The sequence below is a fragment of the Petaurus breviceps genome, unplaced genomic scaffold (genome assembly GCF_028583685.1).
Source record: "Petaurus breviceps papuanus isolate PSGF00001 unplaced genomic scaffold, PetGlider_PUasm1.0 208, whole genome shotgun sequence".
In the NCBI taxonomy this organism is placed as follows: Eukaryota; Metazoa; Chordata; class Mammalia; order Diprotodontia; family Petauridae; genus Petaurus; species Petaurus breviceps.
Window position 1 is genome coordinate 5,813,472 of NW_027185852.1, and position 25,377 is coordinate 5,838,848.

At 41.9% G+C, this 25,377-nt stretch overlaps 1 protein-coding gene across 4 annotated transcripts in view; it reads right to left on the reverse strand.

The window, feature by feature from the left end:
• LOC138165242 (leucine-rich repeat-containing protein 7) overlaps positions 1-25,377 on the reverse strand; it is a 601,375-nt gene that overhangs the window by 314,603 nt on the left and 261,395 nt on the right. For all 4 annotated transcript variants that reach the window (XM_069093366.1, XM_069093369.1, XM_069093367.1 and 1 more), the window contains 2 exons: positions 15,539-15,741; positions 2,359-2,476 (listed from right to left, as the gene is read on the reverse strand). In XM_069093366.1, the coding sequence (XP_068949467.1) occupies positions 2,359-2,476; positions 15,539-15,741 (321 nt within the window). The remainder of the gene's footprint in view (positions 1-2,358; positions 2,477-15,538; positions 15,742-25,377) is intronic.

A 25,377-nucleotide genomic window follows, 5' to 3' on the forward strand; every position in this document is an offset into this window, starting at 1 on the left:
AGCAGCACCAGCAGCAGCACCAGCAGCACCAGAACCACCAGCACCAGAAGCACCAGCAGCACCAGCACCAGCAGCACCAGCACCACCAGCACCAGCATCAGCACCACCAGTACCAGCACCAGCACCAGCAGCACCAGCACCACCAGCACCAGCAGCACCAGCACCAGCACCACCAGCACTAGCACCACCAGCACCAGCACCAGCAGCACCAACAGCACCACCAGCACCAGCAGCACCAGAAGCACCAGCACCACCAGCACCACCACCATCACCATCATCTGTTATTTAAGGCCCAATCTAGCTTCTACCTCCTTCAAGAACCCTTTCCTGATCTGCCCAGATGCGAAAGACGTTTCCTTCCTCAAATTTGTTCTGTCATTTTATTCAAGGCTTTATTCTCTATTATCAGATGAACATGCTTTCTGCGTGCCAGGTCTTACAGGTACACTGTTATTTCATGTGGTTCAGCTGCCTTAGGGTCTCCTAGCTACTCCCAATCTTACCAGTGCCATAAGTAGCATTTTTCTCTCCTGGGGGAACAACTTCACTAAATGAGTCCTCAGACCAACTTTTAAAGAAAAATTCAGTTGAAAGGGAGGAAACCTCAGGACACTGTGATGCCACTCTGTTTGGCAAGAGGTAGAGAGGCAATGTCATTGAGAAGATGCCTATTCTACCTGACTACTTGAAAGTTATGCTGACTGAATGTTAATTCAGTTCTTTCTACACAACTGAAAAAGGTTTGAGCATCATCAGCTCCTTCTAAATTTTGGTACCCAGAGGAAAAGCCCTGTTTGTCCTTTTCTAGTTATAGATCTAATGCTCTTGATGCCTTAAGGGAGTGTGGCATACTGTGGAAAGAATGCTAGGCTTGGAGTTAGGAAAGATCTGGATTTGAATTATTCTCTGAGATTTATTAGCTTTGTGTGACCCTGGACTTAATTACAAGGAGTATAACTGTGAGGGGTAAGCAGGCCCCTCTGAACTCTCCCCCAGCCAGACCATAGCTGGGCTGTGGTTCAGTTCTGAGTACCACATTTTAGGCTTGATACAAATAACCTGATAGGTGTCTGGAAAAGGGCAACCACACAGGAAAAGGCTGAGAGTCAAGTTTATCAAATCAAAGGTTTAGCATGAAAAGGAAGTTTGGAGGTCATTGGGGCCAGCCTTCCCTACCTCCCCCCCCCCCATTTAACAGATAAGAAAACAGACTCAGAAAGTTGGAATGATTTGCTCAAGTCACATGACTGTCAGAGTGAGATTCAAACCCAGGTCTTCCTTGCTTCAAGCCTGGTCCTCTTTCTGCTCTACCTTCTACTGTAGAGGTTGAGGGAACGGGGATATTGAGTCTCAGCATGGCATGATAGCTACTGGCCAGTATTTGGGAGGCTGACACATGGAAGAAAGATTAGGTTTGATCTGTGTGTCCACCAAGGCAAAACTTAAGAGGAATAGGAGGGAGCTACACAGAGCACAGTCTCCATTCTCTGCAAGGAGTCAGGTATAAAGACAGCCAAGCACTTCTCCCATGAGTCCTGGCTATTGAACCACAGGATCTGGATTCAAATTCCATGTTTGGTGCTTTTACTTTGGTTTTTCTTGTTGTTAGGTTATTTTTCAGTCAAATCCAACTCTTTGGGACCCCATTTGGGGTTTTCTTGGCAGAGATATGGGAAAGGTTTACCATCTCCTTCTCTAGCTCATTTTACAGATGAGGAAACTGAGGCAAATAGGGTTCAGTGACTTGCCCAGGGCCACACTGGTAATAACTCTCTGAGGTCAGATTTGCACTCAAGAAGAGGAGTCTTCCTGACTCCAAGCTCAGCATTCTATCCACTACACTACCCAGCTACTTTTGTGACCTTGGGCAAGTTAAGCCACCCTCTGAGCCTCAGCTTCCTCATTTGTAAAATGAGGAAGTTGGGCTAGATTTGTTCTCAGGCACCTTGAGCTCTACATCTGTGATCCTGCATGGAGAAGGAAATGCTGCTGGAGGAGCTAATGATGCAAGCTCACTCTTAGTAGCCCCCATTGAAAATCCTAGAACAAGGCTTTAAAGGAGTAAAGTGTTCCATTTGCATGTCTTTGCTTAGTCATGGTCATTTTTGTTTATAAGTGATGCATGACAATATTGGATCTAAAAATGGAAGACATTTCCAAGCAATTAATCAACTGATCAATTGATCACCAAGCATTTATGGAATACTCCCTTTGTGCTGGGCACTATTAGGTGCTTAGGACACACGTAGAAAGAATAGCACTCGACCAGCTTGGGAGGGTCATTGTAAGGCAGTTCTTAGAAAAAAAATAAAACACTTAATGAAGAAACAGTGAGTTATTTAGAAACAAGACCCTTACCGTTTTTACTGATGTCAAGTTCTTTGAGATTAACTAAACTAGCAATAGTGGTTGGCAGATTCGAAAGGTCATTATCTGGGATACTCAGTTTGCGGAGAGCTTGACAGTTGAACAATTGCTGAAATGGAAAATAACCTTTAATTAGATTTCAATTGTATTACATTTAGTTTGCAAGCAAATACAATGATACAAAAATGTAATTCAGAATCTCCATATGTTATATATGCATATGTTAGCATAAAAGGAGAAATAAATCTCATCTGATCTCTAATCCCATTTTGCCAGTTTCTTGTAGCATATCTCCACTTGGGTATTTCAACCAAATGAATCAATTCCTGTCCTGAATGACTCCCATTTTACAAAATTCTAATTTCTGTCAAGTGCAGTTCCATTTACATGCTCACCCATGTTCAAACCTGCAAGGTTCTGTTTATAGGATCATAGATTCTCAAATTAGAAGATTATTAAAATGGTGTAATCCAAACTCCTTTTATTACATGCTGTCTTTGGCCTCACTTTTCCCTTATATTTCCACAATCAGATATCTATACCTTATGAGACACCTACTCATTTCAAGGCAGGATACTGGATGCTAGGGATAGATAGAATAAACAAAAATGCTGTCCTTAAAGACCTTATGTTCTTCTGGGGTGACAGGGCCAGAGGAGAAGGCAGAGACATACAACTTTTATTCAAACAAGTAAGAACAAGATAATTTCAGGGTGCTAGAGGACACATGGCTAGGAGGGATCAGGGAAGGTGGCCTGTTGAAGGTGGCATGAGTTGACCTTTAAAGCAAGTTAGGAATTTCCAGAGGCAGAGATGAGAAGGGAGGACATTCAGGACAAATGGGAGATGTAGTGCTGAATCCTGAGAAGCCAGCATAGTAAGGACCACGTATCTAATTCGTGATTAATAGATGCTGGTTGAATAAAATTGAAAGACCTCAATGACACAAGAAAGTAACTTCTGTTTTGACTGCTTCTTGCTATCAGAAAGAGCTCAAATGGTGTGGGAGACAGAACCAGCCAAGGAGGCAGGAAGACCTGGGCTAAGAGGCTACCTCTGACCCAAACTGGTTGTGTGCCTGTGGACAAGTCATTTAACCTCTCAATGGCCTCAGGCTCCCCTCTAAGATAACGAGATGCAAAGATGGTGACGAGGGTTGATGACCTTCTCTGTAGTACTTCCTGATCTGGAAGTTCCTTATGCCGTCAGAACATGATTGGCACAGACATAAAATTCTGCAAAGTCATGAGTTGGGTTATTATGTCCCACCTACATTTTAAGCAGAGAATACCAAGCTACAACTGTGCCCTGCTTCTCTCACAGATTCCTCTTGGTCACCTTCATGGTGAGAGCCATTGGCAATGGGCCAGCAAGCCCAATCTAGGGATTAAGTCAGAGTCACAAAGAAATGTTCTCATTAGGAAGGCCATAGGGAAGGGTCAGCAGAGGAAGCTGGGGAGGGAGCAGTCTTAAGGGAGACGTCAGGAGCAAAGCTCTTGTCAGCCAAGGGGTCACGAAGGAAGCAAAGACTGTAAATAAAAAAGGAATTCTGATCTGGCCACAGATGCTTCATGGGACCAACCACAGATATAAAGCTGGAAGGAAATGAGAGGTCATCTAGCCCAACATCCTTATTTGACAGGTTGAGGAAGAGTAAGTAACCTGCCCAAGGTCACTCACATGCTATCAGGAAGAGTTGAGATTTGAATCCAGGGCCCCTGACTCCACATTCAGTGTCCTCTTGGTCACACTCCATTGTTCATACACACATACCCGAGGAATAACAAAAACTGGCATAGTCCCAATGGAGACTTCTAATGAGTCAAGTCCAGGAACAATGCAACAGGACATGGAGAAGGGAATGGTGCACAGTGAGTCAGTGCCTGAGCTTGAACATTGTCTCTGCCAGTTACTAGCTTGGTGACATGCTGGAGTCACCTAACCTCAAAAATCTTCAGTATCTTCCTTTGTAAAATGGGAATAATAAGAAGATGATAATTATAATAACAGCACTTCTTACCTCTAACATGGTCATGGTTAGGTGAGTGCTATGTAAATGAGATGTAGCATATGGAAAACTCTTTGCCTGCCCTTTAAGCATTATGTGAATGGCTACTAGGAGAGAACAGAAAATGCCCTGAACATTGGGTCCAATAGGGAGCATTCTGCAAGCCTTAGAGGAACCACTCTATAAATGGACTGGGAGGGTGGTGGTGAGAGTATATACTGGAGGCAGAATTCAAACTCTGGTTTTCCTGGCTTGCTTCCATCCAACCTAAATCAAGCTAACTCTCCATCTAGTGATGCCTTTACGGCTTTTGAGTGAGTGCCTCCGTGGGGCACAGCTGCATGTGACATTATTGAAAAACTGAAACAATGGAAAGCCCCAGGGTTGGAAGCCATATTGGCTTCCCCCACCTCCCAGGCATTGAGGCACATGCATGACCTTCCTCTGAGCTTGATCTAGGAGAACCTACAAAATCTGATCCCACTTTTTGTGCACATTCTGAAGGGATTTTCATTTTTGTCTGTTTCATCTTCCCAATTGGAGACAAAACTATGAAGCATCCATTATGGTACACGAATTCCACACACAATAGGAACTCAAACAGCTATTGTGAAGTGATTGTTCACAATGACTAATCAAGCCAGCCCACATGCTTCAATCTTCTAAAAACTTACAATTTATTTCAAAAAACAAAACCAAGCATCCTGCATATTGAGGCAGCAGGATCCAATGGATAAAAAGTCAGCCTCAGGAAAGACTTTGGCTTAGTGCTCTCTCTGACACATATTGACTGTGTGACAAATCACAGACTCTTAGTGCCACCAGGTAACTCTTTCAAACTATGAAGGATTGATTACTGGATTGTTGATATGTGCAGAGAGGTCTCTATTCCAACAAAATCAGATCCAGACCTTAAAATAAAAATGGCGTGTGTGTCTTCTATCACTTGATAAGAAATTTGAGATGAGCAAACATTTCAGGTGAATAGAAATTCCATAAATATAATGGGAAACTTCTACATTTGAGTCATGGAGGTCCACAGACTGGTGAGCAATTTAGAAAGTCTTTTTTAATGAGTCTGTCAAGATTCTCTCTTTGAATAAAGAAGTGAGAACCATTTCTGAGCTGGCTGGAATTCTTTTAGGTTGGTAGAAAAAGCAAATATAATTAATAGTCAATTAGAGGAGGCCCATTAATGGTTATAGTTATTGTGACTTTCATCAGTTAATAGTTTTTCATATTTTAAAAACTGGACAGGTAATAAAAATGTTTTGAGTTCTAAAAGAGTTTTATAGAAAAATGTTTTCTTCTCTGGGTGAAAGGGCCAATTTGTTTGGATGTGACTTAAATTGATATTGAGACCGTGGGATTTCAAATAAAGACTTGAATCTAAAGCAAACGGAGTTCGGTGAGCTAGGTTGGAATCAACACTGGACAGAGACAGCAAAAGTGTGCCTAGCACATAGTAGGCATTTATGAAATATTTCTTGCTTGCTTGATGGCACAGCATCTTTGGATAAAAATGTAAAATCTAAAAGATGCAAATCTCTGTCTCTCTCCTTTACATGTGTTCAGAAAGCAGGATGTTCAGGGCAGCCCTTCTTTGTGTGATCTTGGGCAAGGACCTTCATCTCAGCTGAGAACCTGACACACAGGTCCTACTTAATAAATGCTTGATGATGTGGACTGCGTGCCTCAGTTTCATTGATTGTTAAAGATGTCATGAAAGTGACAAACCATATTTTATACTGATTGGTGCAGTTTTCCTTAATCGATCAATCAACAACCATTTATTAAATGCCTAATATATGCCAGGCACTGTGCTATTCTAAAATACAAAGTAAAGAAAAATCCCCTGCCTTCAAGGAGCTTATATTTGTGCTGTTTATCTATAGACATGTAAGTATGTTCAAAATAAGGTTGTGTGTATATGTGCATGTGTGTGTGTGTGTGTGTGTGCATGTGTGAGTAGGGGGAGGCACTAGCAGCTAGACAGATCACCAAAGGCCTCAAGGAGAAGGTAAGACTTGAGTTAAGTTTTAAAGGGAGAAGGGATTAGAGATTCTAAGAGCAGAGAGTTCATTTCAGGCATGGTGACTGAAGACAGAGCATCATGAATGGAAGAAAGGTGGCATAAGTATTAAGTGAATGAACTTTATTATTCATTCATCACTATGGTTGCTGTCCATTATTTATGTGGATTCTAAAAATTGCCTTCTCCATGGTTGCTGCTGCACTGGGATACCAAGATGAAGCTTCCAGCTCCTTCCCTAGGAGAACATGAGTGAGTCAGTGCAAAGAATTCATCCTGAGAGTGGTGAACTCAGAGCCCCAGGGCACAGCTTAATAACTTGGCTGGCTCAACACTTGCTGCCTCATTGAACTTGGACAACTGTTTAACCTCTGGGCCTCATTTTCCTCATCTGTAAGATGCAGGGGCTAGACTAGATGTCCTTTCAGGTCCCTACTGGCTCTCAACCACGACATCTGGGTAGTGCAGTGGATAAAGTGATGGACCTGGAGTTAGAAAGAGTTAAATTTGTATCCTACCTCAGACATTTACTAACTGTTTGGACCCTAGACAAGGCACTCAACTTCATTTTCCTCATCTGTAAAATGGGGGGTAATAATAGTGCCTACCTTACAGAGGTATATACACACACATATATAACACACATATATGTAGATATACACATAACACACATGTAGACACATATAAATAACACACATACATATATGTAGACACATACACAATAAAACATGTACATACATGTAGATATATACCCAATACATACATATATGTATATTTTGGTAAACTTTAAAACAATGTATGTATGAATATATACATAAATATATACACACAAACTAGATATTATCATTATTTTTGTTATATCTTCTATCATTGTAGTCTAATGCTGTGTCTAACAAAATAGAATGTAAAAATTGACAAAGAAGAGGTTGTATCATAGGATCAAAGATTTAGGCTGGAAGGGACCTTACACAGGTGACTTGGTCTGAACATTTCACTTTGTAGGTGAGAAAAAGAGACTGATGAAGGGGTTTGTCTAAGATCCAAAGAATTTTAAGAGACAGAAAAATCCTTTTTTTTGCCAGGGAGATTAGAGAGGATTCATGGAAGAAAGTGTATCTCACTTGGGCTTAGAAAGAAGGGAGGAGGGATTTTAACCCAAGGAGGTGAGTAAGGAATCTATTTCAGGCATGGGGAGTACAGAGAAAAAGGCTGGAGAACACAGATGGCAGCCTGAGAATGAGAAGTGCTGACATATGTAAGAGGGATGTTGGCCCTTATAGGGCGGGTAGGACTGTGCAAGGCCTTAAATGCCAGGGTGATATAGCTAAACTTTATTCACTGAAGGTTTTTGCATAAAGGAACATGATCAGTGTAACATGTTAGGATGCTTACTCTGGCAGCTTGTGAAGGATGGACTGGAGAGGAAAAAGGAAGGATGCAGGAAAGTCAGTTAGTAGAGAATTACAAAAATGCAGGGCAGAGATGACCAGGACCTGAGCTCGGCTTGTTGCAACATGAGTGGAAAGGAGGGGACACCTGCAAGAGTATTGGTGGAAGTGAAGAGACTCGAACTTGGCACCCGACAGCTTAGTGTTTGAGGTTAGCTTTGATCTCAGGTCTTCCTGCCTCTACCACTTCCTAGCACTCTATTCACTGAACCATCCAGTTGTAAATGTAGGACTGGAAATCTGGGGATAAGGTAGAGAAAGGTTGAGGAACTTAGAGACGGATTAGAAATAGAGGCTGGACCTATGAATTCATTAGCAAAAAGAACTCTTCAGGAAGGAAACTTTTAGCCTCCAAAACTTAGAAATTCTGACTATCTCATGTTTCCCTTTTACACAAGGCTGAAATCACATCCTCTTCCAAAAGACTGCACACCCACTCTGGAACCTGCTGGCCTCTGCCACAAGCCAGCAGATCTTTCAGCTGTCTCTGATTCTAAGAATTTCCTGTTGAATTTTTCTTCTTATTGCTTCTTCACATGTGGCTGCCCACAGAATTTCACATATGATCCCCAATCATTATGGTCTATTACTGTGCCCAGAACCCTGAGCTTCTGACTCAGGAACAATGGAATCAGGATTGGGCTATGTGCTAGGGCTGAGTGTGTGGGGTGGGAAGGGATGGGGGAGGATGGAGGGTGTTCTCAACAAAACGAATGGCACTTCATGGTCTTCCTCTTGAATATAGAAATTTATGCAACACTCACTGAACTTTCTCTAAACGAAACTCTCCCTCTCCTCCTCGGAGGTCTATTTTTGCATGTTTTCTGACATTCTTTGTCATGCATTTTGTAACATCATTAATTTTTTTCTTGTCCAATTTACTGTGTCATGTTCTATGGCTTAGAACTACCTGTGGCTACAAGGTTAGAGAGAGAAGTACAAGGGGAAGTGAGTGTAAGGTGTGATGGGCAAAGATTTTCCTAAATGGCGTTGATCAGTGTGAGTTTCAGTGCATAGGATGGGAGATCCTAATGCTCATCTCATCTCAAATTATGACGGAAAGGACTGGGAATCCTTATCTATCACTAGTGGATCACAAACTGGGAATAATCCAACAATAATCACAACAGTTGACCAAAAATGTATTGATTTTTTTTGGTTTTGTTTTTTTCCTTTTTTTTTTGGTGGGGGGAAGGTAGGGCAATTGGAGTTGTGACTTGCCCAAGATCACATGGCTAGTTTTTTGTGTTAAGTGTATGAGGCTGGATTTGAACTCAGGTCCTTCTGACTTCAGGGCCAGTGCTCTATTCACTGCACCACCTAGCCACCTCATGTATTGTTGTTTCCTAGCACAACTTCCAAGACTCTTCATTTAAGAGCAATGGATGTAAAGCCAAGGGGCCTGTGTTCAAGATATGCCTTTGATCTGCATTTCCTCCATGACTTCGGACCAATCACTTTACCTGTCACCTTCCCCTTACACAAATCACTTAACTTATTTGGATCTTGGTTCATCTATAAAATGAGAGGGTTGGACTGAATTCCCTCTGAGGTCCCTTCCAGCCCTACATGTCTTATTCTATGATCATTCCCCAAAGGATTCACCGTATGGAGTAACTGTAGAAATACACAACTTCCATTATTCTATTAGAATCTTAAGATATTTAGCTACAGACTAGAACTGCATTTTGTTTTTCCAGGGAACTCTCAGATAAGAAGACTCCTGCTACCAGTGCAAATCAGCACTTTCTCTGAATCTTTATGGTGTCAGAGAAGTGCATAATGGCTTACCTAGACTCACAAGACCCATGCATGTCAGAAGGGGGATTGTGATGGACTCTCTATTCACTTTTACCTGTTGTCTCTTCACTGGAACATAAGAGAGTACTCTTTCTCTCTCTCTCATCTCTCTGTCTCTCTCTCTCTGTCTCTCTCTCTCTCTGTCTCTGTCTCTCTCTCTCTGTCTCTCTCTCTCTCTGTCTCTCTCTCTCTCTCTCTCTCCCTGTTTCTCTCTCTCCCTGTCTGTCTTCTCTTATGGTAAAGAGTAATCCTCTTTCATGCCATGTGTTTTTTATGGTTTTCATTTTTGTTTCTTAGAACCAGCTCACCTGAGAACTGGACAGCTCTTCAGACTTTGCCTGTCTAAGAAAAATCTCCTGGCTACTGGTCAGTAGATCTCTGATTAACAAACTCTAATGATACAGAAATCACTTCTTCCCCATGCAGTCCATTTTCCTTAGGGCTAGTTCAAATTCTCAGGAATTCTATTCCTGAGATCAAACCTAAATCCACTTCTTGGCAATATTCTTCAAGACTCACTCAGCTCAAAGTTCCTTGACCCAACCTCACATGGATTAGCTTCGATTCCTGTCCCCCTTATCCTTTTTCTTTCCTCTGGACACACTCTAGATAATCAATGTCCCCTCTAAAGCTCAATTCCAGACCTGAACACAATACTCCAGAGTTGGTCTGACTAGGGCTGAGGTGAGTGGAGCAAACACATCTCCTTCTAGATGGTAGGTTTTTACTTGTGTAGACAAAGGTGGATAAGGCTTTTTGCATTGGAAAGTCACTAGTGGATCACAAAGCTGGACCTGAGGCATTATATTGTCCACCCTCCCCCACCTCACAGACGCTGTAAGTGAAAGTTTAGGTGTTTACACTGGACTAGAGGAGCCTCATCCTTTGAGCTGATTTTCCATGGACTCTGAGTATATCTTGCATGGACCTAGGAAGTATTTACATGTTGATTTATCTCTTAAAACGTGAGCTCTTTGAGGGTAGGGATTGTCGTGGCCTAAAGTCGGGAAGCCCAGGGTTCCAAACTTACACTCAACAATTACTAGCTGGGCAAATAATTGGACATTTCCTGGGCTCAATTTTATTGTCTGTGAAAGGAAGACAATAATAGCACCTACATGGAAGACTATTCATGAGCATGAGACAAGATAACACATATAAAGCCTTAGGCATTATAGAAATTCTCTCTGTTGTTGCTATTTTATTACTACTATTAATTATGTTGTACAATGAACATTTAGCACAATTTCTGATGCATGGGTAAAAGTTCATGGATATATAGGTCATGGGGAACTCCAAGGTGAAGAAAGTCCTGGCTCCAGAGTAGGTTAGTACTTCTGCAACTTATAGTCTTTGAGAGCTGCCGAGAGCACTGAGAGGTAAGACTTGCCCAAAGTCCCAAAGTCAGTAAATGTCAGAGTAGGAATATGAAGTCAGGTCTCCCTGACTTCAAGCTCAACCCTCTGCCCACTCAGTAATATTGTACACTACCTAGCATGTAGAAAATACTTAACAAATCTTTGTGGATTTGTGACTGGTAGCAGGTATAGGATTTATATTGAATTTATAGTCCTCCACAACTCCTGGGTCTTTTTTCCATAAGTGGTTATCTGTTCACACGACTTTGCATCCTGTCCTTCATTCTGAACTTGAGGTTTTGAATTTAGGTATAGTACAATAAATTCACTTCAATTACATTTCACCTCAAGAAGCAATGAGACCTATTAGATCCAGGGTTAGTCTTAGAGTTAATAAGACCCAGGTTTCAGTCCCTTCTCTGACATATAATGTCATGACCTCAGGCTCATCTCAGAGTGAGTCAGTTCCCTAAGTCAAAGTTGTAGAAGAGTTGCCCATCTGCCTGGATGAAAGTGGAGCTCACATGAGGATCAGGTAATGGCTGTTCAGCAGTTGGACAGAGGTTTTGATGTTCCAGGAAAGGGCCAAGGAGCCAAATGGGCCACTCGAATATCTTCTTCAAAATTTCCTGCATTTATTCATAAGCACCTGAAAGTACTTTTGGTCAGCTATCATTTGCATTTTTTTTGGTAGTAAAGAAAATAAAGACCATATCCACTTGATACCCATGTCATACATTGACTATCTGTGTGGGAGTTGGGAAGCTCATTACCCACTTTGAATGAAACCATAGACATGAGTCATTCTGAAGCTTTGCTTAGAGATTTCTTTGGAAATTTCCAGGTGGGGCATGAGCCAAAAGAAAACCTGATACTGTGATATAACTCTCCCCCCTCCCCCCCCAAATTAATACTAGTTCATGTGACTCCATAATCCTGCATGAGTTCAGGGTCTTGGTGGCATGCATACATTTTGTGAAAACATATGTACACATGTTGTCTTACTTTCTTGATAGAATGATAATACCTTGAGGTGACAGGGCCTAGCATAATGTTGGAATCTAATGGCTACTTAGGAATCCGTGTAGGTTGATTTCAATATTTGAATACCTTAAATTAAATCATTTTAGTGTATGGCTTTTTATGATTCTATTTGATTTGTTAAATTTGTTCTCCATCTGTATTCTGATGATCTTTAAATTCTTAAAATAACCATAAACCAACCAAATAACAAAATATTATTTTGTGAACATCATGAAAGTGCAGGATAAGGTATTTGAGATACCTATCAAATAGACTCCTTTCATGGAAGAGTTTGCAATATAATAAAAATATAGTCCTATCTGAAGGGCATTATGCAAAGACTGTTGTGATCAGAAAACTGAATCTCCTGAAGCTGCTGGGAGTAATTGATTTTTGATGACATTGCTTCTGGTTACTGACATTGCATCTTGCCTTCTTTTAGCAGGAAAAAAAACATTCAGATGCATAGAGAATGGACTATGGTCTGGCATGAAAGAGCATTAGGTCTGGAGTCAGGAGATTTATTACTGAAGGTGTGTGTGTGTGTGTGTGATCTTGGATAAGTGATGGAAAATCTTTGGCCTTCCACTCCCTCTCCTGCAAAATGAAGGGCTTGGGCACATGTCTTCTTTGTTCTTTCTAGTTCTAGACTTCCTTGAGCCTCAGATCTTTCACAAACAAGCTCCAATTTTGACTGATTGAGCTTGATCATATTAGGATGTTTGAAAAGATCACTGACTTCAGAGAAATGGTAGCTGACTTCAAGCATATAGAGGGTTGTCATGTGGAAGAGTGACAAGACCAATTATTTGTATTACTTATCTCTGCACATGTTTCTTACACTATAATGTAAGCTCCTTGAGATCAAGTCAAGTCAAGGCCATAAACAAGCTATTAAGCACCTGCTATGTGTCAAGCATTGTGCTAAGTAAGTGCTGGGCAGACAAAGTAAAAACACGGTCCCTGCTCTCAAGGAGCTCACAATTTCATGGAGGGGAAAACATGTGAACAGCTATGTGCAAATGAGGTAAGTACAGACTAAATGGGAGATAATTTCAAAGGAAAAGAATGAAGGGGGATCAGGAAAGGCTTCTTGCAGAAAACGGGATTTTAGCTGAGCCTTGAAGGAAGCCAGGGAAGCCAGGAGCTAAAGATGAAGGGTATTCTAGGAATGGGGCAGTCAGCAAAAATGTCCCAGTTATGGAGGAATTTGTGTGAGAAGCAGCAAGGATTAGCGAATTACTGGATTCCACAGTATATGAAGGCATGTGAGAAGATGGGAAATGTGTGTGTGTGTGTGTATGTATGTGTGCATGTGAGAGTGTGTGTGAGTGTGAGTGTGGGAGAGAGTGTGTGAGTGTGGGAGAGTGTGTGTGAGTGTGTGAGAGCATGTGTGTGAGCGTGTATGTGGGTGTGTGTTTTTGTGTCAATGTGTGTGAGTATGAGAGTGTGTGAGTGTGTGAGTGTATTTTTGTGTGAATGTGTGTGTGAGAGTGTGTGTGCATGTGTGTATATTTGTGCATGTGTTTTTGTGTGAATGTGTGTGTGCATGTGCATGTATGTGTGTGTGTAGGTTATGAAGGGCTTTGAAAGCTAGAGTATTTTATATTGGAATCTCAAGCTCATAGGTAGCCACTGGAGTTTATTGAACATGGCACAATCAAACCTGGCTAGATTTTAGGAATTTTACTTTGATAACTGAATGAAGGATGGACTAGAATGGGGAGAGATGAGAGGCTGAGAGTCCAGCCAGAAGGCTATAAAAATAGTTCAGTGTCAAGGGGATGAGGGCTTGCACCTGGGTGGTGGCAGCATCAAAGGAGAGAAGGCGTATTTGAGAGATGTTGCAAGGGTAGAAAGGAGAGGATTTGACTCCACAATGGATATGGGGGCTGAGAGAGTAGGTAGTCCTTAGTGAGATCTCGGTTGTGAACCTTGATGACTAGGGGGATGTGATGCCTTCAACAGTAATAAGGAAACTGGGAAGAGGGGAAGGTTTGAGGGGAATAATGGGTTCAGTTTTGGACATGTTGAATTTAAGATGTTTATGGGACATACAGTCTGAGATATTCAATAGAGAGTTGGAGATGCAACATTTGAGATTAGCAGGGATGCTGCAGCTGAATAAATGGATCTGGGAATCATCAGCATAGTGATGGAAATGGAATCCATGGGAGCTGATGAGATCACCAAGAGAGACAGTATAGAAGGAGAAGAGGACTGAACCTAGGACAAAGTCCAGTGGGATACTCACAAATCACAAGAATGCCCTGGATGAAGATCTAGCAAAGGGTTCTGAAAATGAGCCACCACACAGGTAGGAGAAGAGCCAGGAGAGAGTAGCATTACCAAAACCTAGAAAGAAGAGACTATCAAGGAGAAGCAGGGGATCAGTGGGGTCAAGGGCTGCAGAGAGATCAGGAAAGGATGAGGATTCAGTGGTATGGCAATGAAGAGCTCATCACTAATTTTGGAGAGAACAGTTTTGGTTGATTGATGACATTGTAAGTCAGACTTGAGAGAGTTAAGAAGAAATGAGAGGGAAGGAAGTAGAGACTTGGAGTAGAGTCATACTTTGCAAAGATTTTAGCCATGAAAAAGTGGAGAGAGACAAGATGATCAACGGGGTGGTCACAAGCCACCTGATTCAAGTCTCTCCCCACTCCTAACAGCCTTCACACAGCTACTGAAATGGTTTTCTCCAAGCACTCTTCTGACTACGTCACTTTCCCTTCCTCCTGCCTTCCCAATTCAATAAATTTAAGAGGCTCCCTATTACCTGCATGATCAAATAGGAAAGCTCTTTCCTTTGGCATTTCAGATTCTTCACAATGGCCACTTCCCACTTCTTTAGGCTACTTATACACAGCTCCTGTCCATACTATTTTTGGCTCAGCCCTATGAGCCTTCTTGCTATTCCTCACACACAAAGTCCCATCTGTCATCTCATTTCTTTCCCTGGCTCATGCCTGGAATTCTTTCTCTCCTCACTTAAATCTCCTTGACTCAGCTCAAATACCACCTACTTATCCCCTGACTGCTAGTACTTTCACCTCCAAGATTACACTGGATTGATTATGTGTTGTAGATATCTCTCTTTGTATATGCTATTTCCTCCATCAGAATGTAAGCTGCTTGAGGTCAGGGACTGCTTTCCTCTGATCTTCATATTCCCAGGGCTTGGTGTAGTGCTTAACACATAGTAGATTGTGGCATTAATAAATGCTTGTTGATTGCTTAATTGATTACATTTGAGTCTAATCAATCTGAGTTTGCTTGGAGAACAAGTCCTTGCTTGTCATAAAGTGACATTCACATGAAGAATCTTGTTTCTTATGGAATAAAACATCAAGCAATCACTTTTAGTAAAGAGACTACTGGAGGCCAGCCTACTTATTTGTGCATGTTCTAGAGAACAGACAATACTTCGAGTTCCTGGCTAACCCTTTGAAATCCTCCAGGGCTTGTTTCGAGTTTATCCTTTAGATCCTAGAATATTTACCTTAGGCAGCTCTTCAATTTGATTGGCATCGAGGTAAAGTTCCTCTAGGGTCCGCTCAAAGTTGAAAACCTCCTTTGGCACCTGCTGAAGGCCACAGTGGGAGTAATCCAGCACTGCGACGATTTCTTCTTCGCCTCGGAAGCATCGGCATGGCACCAGACGGCCGATGAGCTTCCGTTTGGTTGTCATCTCCAGGCACTGCACTAGAGAAAGAGAAAAAGGGCTGCTTCATTCTCTGATCTTGGAAAAAAGACCCATTTCTGCTAGCTAAAACAAGAAATAATAACTTTCCATCTTGGAACAGAAATTGAACATATTTTTCCCTTGGCACAAAGGACATTTGTACATATTCGGACTGATACTCACCCCTATCCCCAACTCTCCGAGACACAATAGCCCACCCCACCAGTGCCATGGAGGAGGACCCCTCCCCGAAAGAAAAACAAACAAAAAACCCTCTAATTTCTCTGCCTCTCTAGTTGGGGGAATAGAGAAATTATTTTTAGGCAAAAGGCTTTACTCCCTATTTTCTTTATGCCATCCTGAATTCTAACCCTATGGATCAGAGAACTGGAATGGCTCTTTTTACATCAGGAATTATCTTCATGAATCCTACATATGTTAATGGAAGCACATATCCTTGATCTCAGTAGAAGGTCATGCTATACTGATTTGTTTTCAACGATATAATTTTATCTCTAGCACCATAATTAGTATCATGAACTAATTCTGATGGGTCATTTTTCTTTGCTAACAATATGTACTTAACTATAACAATTTTTTTATTGTTTATCTATCATCTATCTAGCTAGCTGTCTATCTATCTATCATCTATCTCATGTGTCCCTTCTCAGAATAAAAGTTTGTTGTCTGTGTTTGTAATGGAAGGAAAAGGCATATTTCATGTAGATATAAAGTTAGGTTCCAACCACCCCAAGACAACTTGGACACTCCAGTCATTTTGAGTCAGTCAACAAGCATTTGTTAAATAGTAGTGCTAGGCAATATCTAGTTAGAGTGTTGACCTCGAAGGCCGGAAGCCGGATCAAAGCCAGTTTCTGACTCATATGACTATATATGACCTTGGATAAATCACTTCCTTAACATCCCAATTTCCTAACCCCAGGCAGTTCTCTAAGAGTACAAATTTCAGATAGGTTCTAATCTGCTTTGGGAAAAGGGGTTTCTTTACTTAGTATTCACTATTCCAATGGAATCACAGGTCCAAATGAAGCAAAGAAAAGCCCATAACAAGACTATACGGTAACCCTGTAAAGCAAAGGGACAGATATCAGTAGTGTGTGTGTGTGTGTGTATGTGTGTGTGTGTGTGTTTTCCCATTTTCCCATAGCTTCATGGGATCATAGAGACAGTGAGCTGGAGTGGATAGAGTTGGTCTTGAAGCTAGGAAGACTCAGGCTCAAGTCTCACTTCTGACTTATCTTGGCTTTGTGACTCTGGTCAAGTCACTTAACTTTTCAGTGTCTAGACAATTGTCTGTGATAGTAGCTTTCAAAATGGTGTTGACCTATATTAGTAGAGGGTCTTGTCCTTATCTGGGAGTTTCCTATTCCTATGTTATCACAGGATCATAGATATAGAGTTGGAAGGGACCTCAGAGTCCACCTAGCTCAAGCTTCTCACTTTGCAAAAGAAGGGGAAGTCCAGTGGTGTAAAGAGCCTTGCCATGGGTCTCCCAGGGAATAAGGTCCAGAGGCAGGATTCTGGGCCCAGGCCCTCTGATTCCAGACCAAGTGCTTATTCTCCTGACCCATGTCATTTCTTTCATGGGGGAAACTCTCCACCAAAGCAGATGCTAATTAATCTTTTACATAGTATCTTAGAGAGCTGCTGGGTCACTGAGAGGTTAAGCGACTTTCTATATAGTCTTTGCCATTACATGTTAGGGGCAGGATTTGAACCTAGGTCCTTCTGACTCCAAGGACAGTTGTCTATGATATCTACTTTGCTTAGCTGCCTCTTACATCCATTTTACAGATTAGATCCATTACAGCTTGAGATACAGAGATGCTGTATCTGACCTGACCTGCTTACAGTTATATAACTATTTAGGGGCAATATTGGGGTTCTAGGTGTTCTGGGTCTCCTCTTACCCAATGTGTGGATTTTTCAGTAGATGATGATGCATTGCCTTATGACCATACAAAGGCTTTGAAAGAAACGACTTAATATTAACATTTCCATTACTATCTTATCTTCAAGCATGGGGATTTATGTATAGCACAGAGTGTGGGTAGAATGCCAGAATAAACTGGTGGGGAGTTGTCATCATTCCTCTTTGAGAGAGTTAGACAAGGCTCACTGCCAAGATAAGCCTTCAAGGGATGGGCGGGGGTGGAAGTACAAGGAGGTGGGCATAACCAGGACTCCCAGCCTGGTACACTACAAGTCCTGTATTCACTTTTGCAATGTACTATGCTAGGGATCTAGGTTTTCCTACTACATGACCAGAGATCAAGAGCTCTCAAAAGGTATTGACAGAGATTGCAAAAATCTGAGTGTTAAAAGGGCCATTCATCCACCCTAACCCATGCTTCTAAAAGGAACCTCTCTAATAATCATAACAAATGATCAACAACCAGAGAAAGAATGGATGAAGTCTGAATGTAGATTGAGCCCGACTCTTTTTACTGGTATATAGGTATAATATCTCATCCATCCATTCCTACCAACAGTTAGTAAATGTTAAATCAAAAGCTTAAAAAGAATGTATTTTCCATTAAACAGCAGAATGTTGCAATAGAAAGAATAAGAAAACCTAGATCCAAAGCTTGGCTTTGCTACTTACTACCTGCATGTCCTTGGATAAGTCAATTGACTCCTCAATGTCCTCATCTGTGAAGTGAGGGAATGGTAAGCTCAAGCTGATCACATCTCTGTCCCTTTACATGAAGTACCTCAGTCAAATCTTATAATAACTTTCTGGTGCCAAATCTATCATTCTTTGGTGATCTCTCATCTTGAGAGCCCCATGCTCCTTCCAAGATTTGACAGAGCCTCAACTCCATGGGCTTCCAGGCATGGTAGAAGAGCCATCTTTTCAAGCTGGCATTTGCAAGATGGATCAAGCTGCTTTGATGGAATTTCAAGCTGTTTTGTGCTGATATTTCAATCATAACTCTGGATAATTTCTGGTTTTTTATTTTTATTGATATTTTAATCAATGTGAACCACGTTTGTGTTTGGACCCTCAGGCTATTTAGAACAAATGGTGCAACTGTGTAAATCTACTCAATAAACAGGATCCCCAAAGACAAACTCTTCCCAATTGGCTCCCTCCCTCCTCTATACTGCTTTAGGTGTAAGAGGAAGACAGCTGCCTTGGAAGCAGGCAGCTTCTCATAGGCTCGGAATGAACATAACGATCTTCTTTCCTATTCCCATAGGACAGAGGAAGAGAAAATCCACTTGAATGGAAAGAAAGATGAGATTTTGGAATCCCACAGAAAATGGCCAGTTAGAGGCAGGAGAATTTACTCCTAGCTCTGTCATCTTCAGCATTCTTAGAAGAGAAGCTGCCTATGTTTATTTATGAGAGAGCAAAAACTTTGTCTCTTTGGGAACGAACAGTTTTTCAAAACTACGTCATATGCACTGAGAAATTCAACTCCATTAAATAATTGGGAATGTGCAGCATAGTTGACTGAGTTTATAGGCAGACAGGTGGCACAGTGGTTAGCGGTCAGACCTTGGAATAAGGAAGACCTCAGTCTAAATCCTGCCTTAACTAAAAACTAGCAGCGAGGTGGTGTACTGTATAGAGCACTGGACTTTGAATCAAGAAGACTCATCTTCATGAGTTCAAATCTGGCCTGAGACACTTACTAGCTGTGTGACCCTGGGCAGGTATCTTAACCCTGGTTGCCTCAGTACTTCTTTTGTAAAATGAGCTGGATAAGGAAAAGGCAAAGCATCACGGTATTTTTGCAAACCAAACCAAACAGAAAAACTCCAAACCCATATGGGGTTATAAAGAGTAAGACATGACTGAAAAATGACTAAACACAAAACAAGAAGTGTGACTGGGTGAGTCCTTGAAATTCTCTTTTTTCTAGGTTTCCATGACACTGCTCTCTCCTGGTTCTCCTCCTGTCTGTCTGCTGGATTTTCCTCACTCACTGTGGCTTATCTATAAAGTTCTGTCTTAACTTGTCTTCTCTTCTCTCCTTCCCCCCATGCTACTGTATTCCGTGATCTCATCAACTCTCCTGGATTCTATTAGCATCTTTATACTGACGATTCACAAATTTAACCCACCCAGCCCTAACTTTCCTGCTGGCCTCCAACCTTATGTCTCCAGTTGCCTATTGGATACATTGAACTGGTTTTCCATAGATGTCTCAAAAGTCACCTTTCCCAGAAGGAGTTCCTTATCTTTCCTCAAAACTCTCCCGTCTTCCTAACTTTCTTATCACTGTCGAGGCACTGCCATCCTAGCACCCAACCTCAAAATCTAGAGGTTATCCTAGACTCCTCACTCTCTCTCAACCCTTGTCTCCAATCTGTTGCCTTGATTTAACCTATTGAACATCTCTCTGATAGTTCTCTCCCCTTCTCTCCTCTGACTTGCCCCCTACCCTAATGCAGGCCCTCATCACCTCATGCCTGGGCTATTACCCTAGTTGTTGGTGGGTCTGTCCACTTCAAGTTTTGCCTGATACCAGTACATCCTTCACTTTTAATGTTTGCAAAGCACTAGAAAAGGTTTATCTCAGGTTAGCATCCTGACAACCCTGGGAATTATCATTCTATTATTCTCCCCATGTTACAAAAGTGGAAATGGAGGCGGACAAAGGTTAAATGACTTGTCCAGGTTCATATAGCTACCAGGCATCTGAGGTCACATTTGAACTCAGGCCTTCCTAACTCCAAGTACAGCACACTCTCAGATACTGTGCTCCCTCTAGTGGCTTCCAATCATCTTTAGGAACAAGTAAAAACTCCCTGCTTGACTTTTAAAGCCCCTTATAAGCTAGTTTTTTTTTTTAAATTTAAATTGATTTAAATTAAATTAAATTTATTTAATATTTATTAAATTTAAATTTATTAAAAAACCTTGTCCCTGTCCAGCATACCTTTCCAAGTCTTCTTACACCTCATTTTCCTTCATGCCAAGTCCCCTACAGCACATACTCTGCCATCCAGCGATCGTGGCCTAGCAGTCATTCCTCTATCCATGACATTCTGTCTTTTGGCTTCCAACATTTTAATTGCTGTCCATCATTCCTGGAATTCTCTTCCTCCTCCTCTTGACCTCCCAGCTTCCTTGGTCTACTTCAAGTTCTAGCTAAAATCCCATCATCTACAAGAAGCCTGTTCCAATCTCCCTTAATAATAGACCTTTTCCCTGTTAGTGATTTCAAATTTATCCTGCCTATAATTTGTTAATACATAGGTGTTTGCATGTTGTTGTCCCCACTAGACTATAAGCTCCTTGAGAGCAGGGATGGTCTTTGCCTTTCTTCGTATCATCAGCATAGTGCCTGGAATATAGTAAACACTTACTAAATCTTGATGGATTGAATGATCTTTCTCAGCTTCACTTCCTGCAGAGGGGGCAGCCATTCCTATTAATTACCAGCCAAAGAAAGGAGGGCAAGAAAGCCAGTCTAGCTAGAGCAGAACCCTGGGGAGAGACAGGAGGACCTAGATGCCAAGCAAGTCAGACCACTGATGTCACCTTGACCCCCATCTCTTGTTTTTTTGGGTTTTTTTGGAGGGGCAGTTGGGGTTAGTGACTTGCCCAAGGTCACACAGCTAGTTTTGTGTTAAGTGTCTGAGGCTGGATTTGAATTCAGGTCCTCCTGACTTAAGGGCTGACACTCTATTCACTGTGCCATCTAGCCGCCCTCTGACCCCCATCTCTTGTCACCCCCCCAGTGGAGTCAGTCCATGAGCTTCAACCCAAGAACCTTTGGAATAGCTCTGCTTCCAGCCAGTGCCCTTAGCCTGGGGAAGCCACACCTATGACAACGGGCAGGCTCTACACAGTGACAGAAGAGAAGTTCTTGCCACCAAATCCTTGGCCTCGTCTAATGACTCAAGGTAAGAAACTGATATGATTTTATCAGTAGAAATTATATTAAAGCAGGGCCTCACAATCGACGTTGTTGGACAACAGGACCTCTCCATCGGATCAGCAGCTGAAGCCTTTCTCCATTAGAATGTGAGCGCTTAGCCCAGTGCTTTGCATGTATCTCAGCAGAGAGGGGGCCTGTGGGTATATAATGTTGCACGTGCTATCAGACTTGTTCAGTTTATTGACCACTTTTGCTCAACTCTTGTTCTTTCATACAAAGGAGGGTTCAATGGGGGGGGGGAGGACATAGTGGATAATGGTTACAGTATAAAAATGGAAGGCACCAAGTAGACTTCTAATGTAGATAGAATGGGGAAGAAGTCACCAAAAGTCTAGAAGAAGGCAAAGAGGGAGAAGAAATTAGAGGCAGATAGAAGTGGGAGTCTTTACCACACATTTTGGCAATTTAATACTTTATCACACAGGAAAGCATGATGGTCCAAAAGAAAGTGCTTTGGAGGCACAGCTACAGGATCAAGTCTTCTTTATCCCAAAGAGGGACAAATAATTTTCAGATTATAAGCTCAAGGCTTAACGATTATTTTCCTATTAAATTTCATATTGTTAAATTCCCTTTTTGATAGGATTCCTGGATTAGTGACACTCTGAGTACTGGTAAGATTGTTAGAGAGTGTAGCTTGAATTTGGTGAGACCTTTAAGAAGCCCATTGGGTTGGGTGCTTTATATCCTGAGGCACATTTGATCAGATGGAGATCAGATGTATGTTGGGCAATGATTAGGGTCCTGGGATGACAGGTTGAGAATTGCATAGGCCCTTTGAGGTCATTCTTTAGGATGGGAGTCAACCAGAAATCTAAGGCTGGAGGACCTGATGAGGAACTGAGCTCCAGACAGGTGTCACTAAGATCACACATGTAGTAAATGAAACAGTTAGGATTCAGACTCCAATATGGTGACTCCAAGTTTAATTTTCTTTCCTTTTTACATATGAGGGAACCAAAGCCCAGGGAACTGAGTGATTAGCTCACATGAGTTCTAAGTGGAAGAGCTGGGATTGGAACCCAGGTCCTATGACTCCAAAGCTCAATGATCTTTCTATGGTATTTTTTATCTCCTTTTCACTACAGTGGATTGCTGAGGGTTAGTTGACCAACAGTGCCCAAATAGTTGCTTAAAGAATTGTTATATGCATCAATAAAGGTTTTTTACTGAGTTAACAGTATTAAAAGAATTCCAGGATCTTAGAGGAGAAAGAGGACTGAGTGTCCATCCAGTCCAGCACACCCCTTAAAAAACAAAACCCCAGTTCCAGTGTTCCCAGGTCATACAGATTTTGTTGGAAGACTTCTAGTGAGAGGGGACTTACTACTTGATGAGGAATCCATTCAACGTCCTAATATCGCTATGTGTTAGGAAGGTTCTCCTCTCTCAAAGGCTGAATTGGACTGTTTACAGCTCCTATCTACTACTTCTAATTTTACCTTCTGAGATCAAGTGGAAAAAAATAGAAGCCCTCTTCCTTAGGCCAGGACTTGGGGAGTGCTATTATGTGCCCCTTCCCCTGACTTTTTGTCTTCAATCTAAACCTCCCTCATCTTTTATCCTCAACTCTTCATCATGATTGGTACAAAGTCTCTATCCTTGGCTCAATGTCTCTCCACATCTTTGCTAATGTTCTGAAGACATAGAGAGGAGACTGGCAAAAATCTGTGGATGAAACTGGCAGCATTGACAGCAGCCACACTGGATGGCAGAGGCAGGATCTGAAAGACCTTGACAGGAGGTGGCAGGAGTTGAGGAGTAGGGAGAGCAAAGAGAGGCAGTCAGCAGCAGTTGGCACTCCACTGGTGAGCAGCCCAGAAATCCCCTTTCTGGCACTGAATGGGGAGACCTGGGCCCAAAAGACTCATGTTGGGCCCTGACAATGGAGAAGTCCAAGGCACTAAGCTAATGCTGTCTTCATTTCAAGTCAAAGGCTTGGCCTTAATTTCTGATCATTTAAAAATGTAAGAAATCAAAGAGTGTATTTGTGATAAATTACTTATGAGTTTTCAAGTATGGAAAAATCAGGGGCTTATTTGAAGCAAAACTTGATCGCTACTCCACAGGGAATCTTATATTTTTGACCAAATTACTCATTTTCTCTCCCTTAGAAATTCTCCTCTTTATACACTTAAGGGTAGAAAAGATGCTTACTAAGATATTCTATCATCCTAAGGCCATACAGGCTTCACTGCAGCAACCCTGGATAAGTGGGTACTAGGAATAGAGGGGGCACAAACCCCTAGCGGGGGGGATATTTCATCAAGGACATAGTCCCTGTCATCAAGGGGCTCACATTACAGTGGGGCAATCAAACACACACACACAAGTTAGAGAATAGGTGAAAGGCAGTCTCAAAGGAAAGGCAGGAACAGTGGAGGGGACTGCGAAAGGCCTCGGGCCTCAGGCAGGATTTGTAGCTGGAGCTTCCCTTTTCCTATGAAGAATCAAACATGAAATAAAAACCAAAATCAGACTATCTGAAAGCTTTCTAGCGGACAGAGGACGTGGAGGGGGGTTCAGTTGGTTTTTCCTCTAAGAAAATACAATTAGAGAATGTTTGACTGTTCAATGTAGTTTGAATGCCATTTTTAGAATCTGTGGGAGAATGCATATATCTTAAATCATGTAAATTAGATCATATATAAATTTTTTGTATGCCATGATGAGAAACCTTAGTAAGGCATACATCGTAACCTGAGTTTCCAGGGAACAATTTTACAAGAATATTATAAAAGTACAGATAAGCAGGGAAAATGAGGCTCCTAATATCTATGCTCCCACTGTCCTTAATAACCCCCTTTCAAATCAACATGTTCCCTTACATCAGGGGCCAATCCTGGCACTTTGTACTAAGCTCCAGATCAGGAACATTTCATTTTCTTGGTGACAGCACGTCAAGGAGAAATTAGTCTTTTTGAGATAAATACAAACACCTAAATGTTTAACTTTCCTGCCTAGAATTTAGTTAGAACTTTATCTGTCCCTGGTAATGAGAGGATATTAATGATAATGTATGAAGGGCTTGTTTTTATTCCCCTCTCCCCCATTTCTGGGTAATGTAGAGAAGAAGAGAAGGTTCAGAAAGGAAGGGGAGCAGAAGGGAAGAAAACCATGATCAGCTTCTGGCTCAGGAGTGGTGTTCACTGATGTCAGGAGCTTCAGAGCCAAAACCAACATGTAGGAGGAAAGGGGTGGAGTCTCCTCTGGTCATTCCTCCAGACCAGCAGCTCCAGGAGAAAAGGGAGCTTTAAATGATGCATGAGCACAGTGCCTGCATGCAGAGGGATGGCCACATCAATGCCACAGCAATCTAAGATGGGAGAAGAGAGGAATATTCTGATAAAAGAATATCCTAGTCGATCAACAAGACTTTATTAGGCACCTGGGACAAAAAGGTAGAGGGGGATGATCTCTGTGCTCAGGGAGCTTACAAGGCATTCTATCGTAGTTACCTCTAAAGAGGCAACATTATGGAATGTTAAGTCTCCAAACGCATAAGTCCATTTATAATAACTCTGTGACACTGGGAAAGTCAGTTTCCTTATCTGGGTCCCAGGCTCTTCATCTGCAAAGTTCAAAGAAGAGGGTCAAAAATAACCAAAGTTTCCTTCCAATTCTAGAGCGAAACTCCAACTGACTCGACCTTTTGAGGAGGGATCTTTAGATAAGAGCCAGGAAAACAAAGGTGTGTGTGTGTGTGTGTGTGTGTGTGTGTGTGTGTGTGTGTGTGTG